We start from the raw sequence: 7,879 nt of genomic DNA, 5'->3' as shown, positions 1-7,879 counted from the left end.
TCTTACAGATTTTTAAAAAAAAAAACCAATTAACAAGATGTAAACTGATGAATATCCTTCATATCTTATTTTAATTTAGATAATGCACTATACGTCGAAATAATGGCTCTTCTAGTCTACCTACAATTGAATCTTACTCTAATTGATAATACTATATCCTAATGGAACCAGATTGTTTAAACTCCAATTTTGGTATCATATTAGATTTCGAAAGTTTGTAACCAAGACAAATCAACAATGAGTGAACTAAAGCATATAATTTTTGTATATTACTTTATGTTCCATCTCATTTCAGGTATAGAATTCTTAACAATTTTCCAATCCTAACTTATTATCCATTTAAGGGTTGGAAACCAACTTGTACATATTTCCTACTAAAACAACTCAATTTTAAGAACATAAAATAGCAACAATTGGCAACAAAGTATAAAAACCTCTAAAACTCTTTAATGTTAGATTAATCTATATAGAGAGATGTGCAAATATACTCTTGTATATGATTTGTATACTTTAATAAACCATAGTCCCTCCTGCAAGCAACAACAAAGTTTTTTCTCTTTGCGAACTGTTTGATCCAATAAACAGCAATGTATTATTTGTCTGTAATATAAAACAAAATGGTTGGGTCGCATGATGTGCTTGTTATTGATTTGGGTCAATGGCTAGATGATAGACAAATGACGTCGACACTGACGAAAATGAACTAAAACAAATCTCCGAATATATCTTCTCAACCACAATCAAAATTATAAGAAATATAGACAAACAACAATAGTCTTAAGCTGGTAATATTATTATTAAAAAAACGAAAACGTTAGAGATATTCGTAGAAAAAAATGACAATATCTGAGTCCACGTAAATACCCGTTTTGTAGCCGAAGCATCTGGTTCGGTAAGAAGGTCTCGTTCTCTTTATTCGTTTCTAACCACATACTCAAGTATCTCTTTTTCTCTCTCTGTTAAGATATCTTCTTCTTCCATTCTCTATAAATGGAGGATTAGATATGGCACACACAGAGAGTGGAATAGATACGTACTTTTCTTGTCCTCCAAGTAACATATCTCTTTTGTTTACTAGGGAATCATCCGTACTTATACTCTAAACCAAAACACAATCTAAGCTTTAAGTTAGGGTATCTATAGAGAGAGATGTTTCGTTTTCCGGTGAGTCTTGGAGGTTCACATGATAATCCAAAGCAGCCACAGTCGTCGGATGAGCAGCCTCATCGGGCCATGATGGATGAAGTTGACTTTTTCAGGTCGGAGAAGAGAGATGATCAGAATATCATCACCGACGAAACTAAGAGGGTTCATGTCAAAAGGGAGAACTCACGTGTTGTTGATGATGATGACCGTTCAACGGGTATCAATGTAAGTAGTTAAATTTATATTAATCTTGATTATTTTTCTTACTCACATTTTTTGTCAATTTAGTAATTAAAATTTATAAATAAGAATTTCGTTATAGATCTGAAAATTCATATATTTATTGTAAATAGACTGGACTTAATCTTCTCACTGCGCATACGGGAAGCGACGAGTCAATGGTGGATGATGGATTGTCTGTGGACATGGAGGAGAAACGTTCAAAGATTGAGGTACACTTATTAAATTAGTACCTCATTTTTTATTAAAAAAATAAAAGAGTATTATTTTATAGATTTTGACAATCTATTTTGTTTTTTACTTATAGATATTTTAGACAAGTTTACTTAGTTCAATGTTTTACTATGTAGAGTTTCTTAATAGACATATTGAATTAGTCTGACAATTGTTGTTTAATAAAATGAAGAATGTCCAACTTCGAGAAGAGCTAAAGAAGGCAGCTGAAGAGATTCAAAGACTAAAGGAAATGCTAAGTCAAACAACCAACAACTTTAACTCCTTGCAGATGCAACTTGTTGCTGTCATGAGGCAACAAGAAGATCATCATCATCTGGTAAGTAATTCTATAGTATATATCTTAATCTTTTTATTTAACAAACACTTGAAAAAAAATATACATATGATCAAGCTCGTCCCAAGTTTATTTAGTTAAGGTTTTAAACTCTTGTTTTCATCAGGCAATGACCGGGAGCAAAGACATTGCCAATAAACGACATGAAGGGTCTGAAATGGTTCCAAGACAGTTCATAGAGTTAGGACTGCCGACTGCTGAAGTATCGTCCGAGGAAAGGACGACAGTTCGGTCACGATCTCCACCGTCACTCCTAGAGAACTCTAGCTCACGTCAGCGCGGAAAGAGATTACTTGAGAGAGAAGAAAGCCCCGAGACTCAATCAAACGGCTGGGGAAACCCTAACAAAGTATCCAAACACAATGCTTCCTCAAGCAATGACAATGTAAGTGCGATCGATCAGTCGACTGCTGAAGCCACCATGCGTAAAGCACGTGTCTCGGTCCGTGCTCGGTCGGAAGCTCCCACGGTAACAATAGCCTTACTCTCTAGTTTTTAAAGATTTAATGTTTTGAAGGTCCATCTATTAACCCAAATGTTATACAGTTAAGCGATGGATGTCATTGGAGAAAGTATGGACAGAAAATGGCAAAAGGAAACCCGTGCCCTCGAGCTTATTTCCGCTGCACGATGGCCGTTGGATGCCCCGTTCGCAAGCAAGTACGTTTATTAGACCAATGCTTTCTAGATTAATTCAATTCTTATAAAAAAAATTTGTAGCCAATATGACTTTGATTGGTGTGACATGAGTTACACTTAATTAAATTTGAGTTATAAGTGTAACTCAAAACTGTTATTAATCATGAATTAGTTTTACTTTTTGAGTTTTTGGATAAAATCTTACATACTATATCAGAAATACCAGAGCTAAGGTTGTACATCGTTGATTAACAAATTAATGACCTAACAGGTGCAACGTTGCGCAGAAGAGAGATCTATTCTCATAACAACCTACGAAGGAAACCATAACCATCCATTACCTCCGGCAGCTATGTACATGGCTTCAACCACAACCGCAGCCGCAAGCATGCTCCTATCAGGTTCCACAACGTCGAGCCAGGACGGTTTAATGCACCCAACAAATCTCTTCGCTAGAACCATGTTGCCTTGTTCCTCAACCATGGCCACGATCTCAGCCTCTGCGCCATTCCCAACCATTACACTAGACCTCACAGAATCAGCATCCAACGTTAACAATCAAACTAATAACAATCCGTTGATGCAGTTCCCACAACGGTCTGGTTTCACGGAGTTGAACCAATCAGGGTTGCCTCAAATGATGGGTCAGGCTTTGTATTATAACCAACAACAGTCCAAGTTCTCGGGTTTACAGATACCGACTCAGTCGCTGAACGCGGGCGAAAGCGTCAGCGCTGCTACTGCTGCTATCGCAGCTAATCCGAACTTTGCAGCGGCTCTAGCCGCAGCCCTCACGTCTATTATCAACGGTCCGAATAATCACAAAAATGGGGACAGTAACACTGGTAATAATAATGTTAGGACAAGCAGTGTTGAGAGGCAATAACAATTTTATATTTTTGAGGGTTTTTATTGGCCGGTTTTGAGTTTTTGGTCTTTTGTTTTTACGTTTTGGAATGTAAGTTACCGGTTTTTTAGGTCTTTCCCGAACAACAAGAGTCATGATAGCAATTTTTTTCGTTGCTTGTGTATGATTGGCAATTTTGTTCAGGAATATAACTGCCTTTTCAATAAAAAATAATTCTTATAAATTAAAGTGGATCAACCATGCAAGGGCTATGGACTATGGTTCAGGCTTGTAACTTGAGGGCATAGCGTAAACTTGTATTCTATTATACACACATGAGCTTGGTCATCCGTAGATGCTCAAAGGTAAATCCAAATATTTGTGAACCTTGATAGTTTCGGTTTAAGATGATCTGGTTATGTAGCGAAGATCACACTCGGCGTCACATTTGGTTTTAAAGTTAGACTAGATTTTTACCCGCTATTGAGTTTGTTTTCCTCTTAATTTTTTTTAAAAAAATTGAAAAATAATTTTGAAATGTAATATTTTCATTTATTTTTATTTCCTCTTTTTTTTAGTTGCTAAAAAAATTATCATCTTTTTATTATTATTTTATAAAGACAATTTATGTTTATAAAATTGTAATTGATTTTGTGAAAGGATTTAAAGTGGTATTTATCTAATCAATAAATCTTATTATGTAGTGATTTTTTTCTAAATTTATTTTATTTAAAATTTTAACCGGCTAAGAAACTGTATTTTAAAGTGTGAAACTCATTAGTCCACAGATCTGATTAGTTTTTCAGATTATGTTATAAATATTTCAATATGTTTTTAAAGTTTAAATTTTATTGAGGAAACAGAAAAATCTAATAATCATGTGTTAATGTGGGTTTATTTTGTTTATATAAATAATATATTTGAAATTGGCTCGAATGGCCCAAAGTAAAAAGATTTGTGCCGAAAAATGTGTGGTCTATGACCATTCACTTTAAAAAAAAACAGAAAAGGAAAGAAGCAAAAATTTCTGTCTCGGTGTAATATTTTTTTCTAACAATCGTAAAATCGTTTCTTCTGGAAATTTGTATTAAATTATATCATAAAAACGTTTTCCAACTATCCTAAAATCGTTAATATTAATTAAAAAATAAATCAAAATATTGTTACCCAAAATCTAGTTAGCATGTTAAAAATATAATATCAGATTATAAACTACTAACAAATTTTCGAGTATACCATAGGAATCAAAATTTTTTTTCTTTGTGTAAAAATATTATTATCAAATATGGAATATAGTATAGGAATCGAGTGAAAAGCATTGTTGAAGTCAGGGTTATGTATCATAGGAAGCGAATTTAAACTATTTTTAGGGTTTCGGTTAAGTATTTTGGGGTTTAGGTTATGAATTTCGGAGTTCAGATTCACCTTTTAGGGATTAGCACTCGCTAACTTTTAATATTTGTCACCTCTGTACAAAAAATGTGAATAATGTCAGCAACATTCTACATGTATAAAAAATTCTTGTATGTATCAAATTTCTTCAGAATATTGTTTAATTCCCATGCTCATAACAATATATTCTCACAAATTGATAGTGACATGTGTATGTATGGTATAATTAGTGCCAGTGAAATCATACCTGGTTTATAATGGTTATTGTGGTCGTTAGATATTGACACACAAATACGGATAGAAGAAACATGGACTTATTATACCATACTGTTAATTATGATTGACACACAAATATAATTAGGAAAGTGGGCCTATTAATATCTCACAATGTTAGCGAGCCAAAATCAAATTAAAATGGGGAATTGTAGAAGTAAAGCCTTAGGGATTACTGAAGGAGTTGATTCCCTTAAAAAATCAGTGGCAGAAAGAATAAATAACAGGGTGTTTTAAGGGTTAAAATTAGATAGGATCATGCTTTAATACTATAGATAGAAATACTAAATATTTTGGATTAAATCAATTAGCTAGTAGTCACACATCTTATAAAGGGCGTGGATTTGCACACATACTTTTTATTAGGCTTTGTTACCATCGCTTTTTGTTTTGCTAATAAGGCAATGGACTTCTTATAGTAGGCTCAAGAAACGATATACATTGTACAGGGGTCAAAATAAAACTAAGGGGACCTAAGGGGTAACTGGTAAAATATGGAAAGTTGAAGCTTTAACAAGATGTTTGCGTTTTTAGGTCCCACGAAGCGTCAACAACGTGAATGCGGGTTGCTTGTGCCAACATCAAAGCAACCTTTAAAAAGAAAAAAATCAAAGCAGCCTTATATTTTGCATTTGCAGCAAACACCAATCAAACAACCAATCTATCTATCTATTTATTTATTTTTTCCAAAAACAAACTGTTTTTAACCTTTTAGCATTGCTCTTTTGAAAATTCAATAGCTTAATACATATATACAATACTTTTGAATAATTCATTCTATGTTGTATGTATAGTGGCGTGCCTAGCATGCATGAAGTTCTAATCTATATTATTAAAATGGAAGTGCTTTTCGATACTAATCATTCCTTCATCTTTCTATTTACAAATTATACCACGACTTAATAATTTTTATTTAATTAATTATAAATCATTTATTTTGTTAGATTATTCTTTAACTAAACTTACCATTGTTCTAATGTAATATTTTCCAATCAATTATTACAAATCATTTATTACTTAAATAACTATAAATCATTTATTTTTATATTATTCTCTAACCAAACTTACCATTATTCTCTAATTAATTTTTACAGACAGATTTATTTAAAATGTGACATACAAACTTTTAAATATTATATATTCATGTATATTATTATTCTATTTCAAATACAAAATATAAATTATAATATTTAATTAAAACATATAAAATTATTTTTCAAATATTGTTAAATAATTTGATGATTAAAATTATTTACACATATACATTTTAATTATAAGAATACAACAATTAAAATTTAATTTAATATTTTCCTCAAAAATAAACATAGAAAAATTGATTTGACATATAAAAACTTAAAGATAAATATCTATTTCATTAAAACAAAAGTGAATTTTATTTGACATTAAATATTTTATTTTGGAAAGATAAATTTATTAATACCCATAAACATACTAATTGGTGTTTTATTTTATAAATAAATACATCAAAATGGTTAATGTAATTAAAAAATAGTAATTGACGAATATGTTATATAACATATCATTTTGATTGGTTTATCATCCAACCATAATATGAGCAACCAACAAATTACCGATAGTTAAAAACCGTCGATCTATCATAATTGTTATATACTACAAATCGAAAAATAAACACTCTTATGGATGCATGTCTGTGAATCCATACAACCATTACATTCTTGTGCTGTGAAAAATTTCATATGTTTATTTCAATTAAAATGAACACTCATGCCAATGCACGGATCAAGCTCTAGCTAAGTAGTAAACCTATACGAACTATATGAATTACATGATATAATATTTATAAACTAATGTGTTATGATATTAACATCAGAAATATATTTTAATAGCCCGAAAAGTGTGTCTGATTAAAAATTTGACATCACCCACTGAAACATACTTTGAAAAACGAATGATAAAACATATCTAAATGATATAAAAATTAACACATAGATCAAGTATTCAAAATGTAATATTATACAATAAAAATCATGTGATGACATGGTAAAACATCATTGAAAGTTGTCGAGTTGCAAGTTTAATATACTCTTATGGTTATCAGAATTATTTTGATGGTGTTAGCAACATAAGATATTATTTTAGGAATGTTGTCATATTGTTCATATATTTAATACATTACTTTTGTCTAGTTGTAATAATACTACTAGGTGACCGGCCCGCACCCTGTGCGGGCATAAGAACATGATCGGTCCGCACTCTGTGTTCTCTCTCGGTCCGTACCTCACGAGAGGAAACATAGTAATGTCAGTATGAAAATGCAGATATTGTGTGTATGTACAATTGCAACGTCACAAAATATTTTGTGTGTTTACGAAGATACTTTCATTCAAAAAATAGAATAAATAGTGTATAGTTTTAGAAGTAACAGATTTTATATTATCATTAATTAGAATTGTATTGTATATGTTTCGTAATTCTTTATTTTAGGTGAATAATATTATTTTTCCATAAATAATAAACAAACATTTATGTAGACATATTAAAAGAAAATATAATAAAAATCAAAATATTATCCATAAATAATATAAATTATGAAGTACATTTCTCGATAAAAAATCAAATTCAATTAGAAACTTGCAAAAAATTAAATAAATTTTGTAAGCAATTTGACGGGTTAACATTATTTGATAGATTTATAAATTTCTAAATTTTATTTAACATGAAACAATATTAAATTGACATACTGTCATCGGTCTCCTAACTCATCACAACCCATCTAGCAAATACAAAAA

The 7,879-nt window shown here is 31.0% G+C and overlaps 1 protein-coding gene across 1 annotated transcript; it reads left to right on the top strand.

Moving 5' to 3' along the window:
- The first annotated feature begins 909 nt into the window (after positions 1 to 909).
- LOC106329398 (probable WRKY transcription factor 42) lies at positions 910 to 3,666 on the top strand. Its single transcript, XM_013768042.1, has 6 exons — positions 910 to 1,371; positions 1,500 to 1,598; positions 1,793 to 1,939; positions 2,064 to 2,426; positions 2,504 to 2,617; positions 2,868 to 3,666. The coding sequence occupies exons 1-6, from the start codon at positions 1,150 to 1,152 to the stop codon at positions 3,480 to 3,482; spliced, it is 1,560 nt and encodes a 519-aa protein (XP_013623496.1). The 5' UTR covers positions 910 to 1,149; the 3' UTR covers positions 3,483 to 3,666.
- Positions 3,667 to 7,879: the final 4,213 nt, after the last annotated feature.

The sequence above is a fragment of the Brassica oleracea genome, chromosome C3, assembly GCF_000695525.1.
Source record: "Brassica oleracea var. oleracea cultivar TO1000 chromosome C3, BOL, whole genome shotgun sequence".
NCBI classification, from domain to species: Eukaryota; Viridiplantae; Streptophyta; class Magnoliopsida; order Brassicales; family Brassicaceae; genus Brassica; species Brassica oleracea.
This window is presented reverse-complemented; position numbering and strand designations above follow the sequence as displayed.

What these genes read in the sequence shown, in the direction of transcription:
- LOC106329398 (XM_013768042.1), top strand. Translation starts at nt 1,150, where the DNA reads ATGTTTCGTTTTCCGGTGAGTCTTGGAGGTTCACATGATAATCCAAAG. An exon ending in AGAAACGTTCAAAGATTGAG is followed by an intron (nt 1,599 to 1,792) that starts GTACACTTATTA and finishes AATAAAATGAAG; the next exon opens with AATGTCCAACTTCGAGAAGA. An exon ending in CTCGGTCGGAAGCTCCCACG is followed by an intron (nt 2,427 to 2,503) that starts GTAACAATAGCC and finishes AATGTTATACAG; the next exon opens with TTAAGCGATGGATGTCATTG.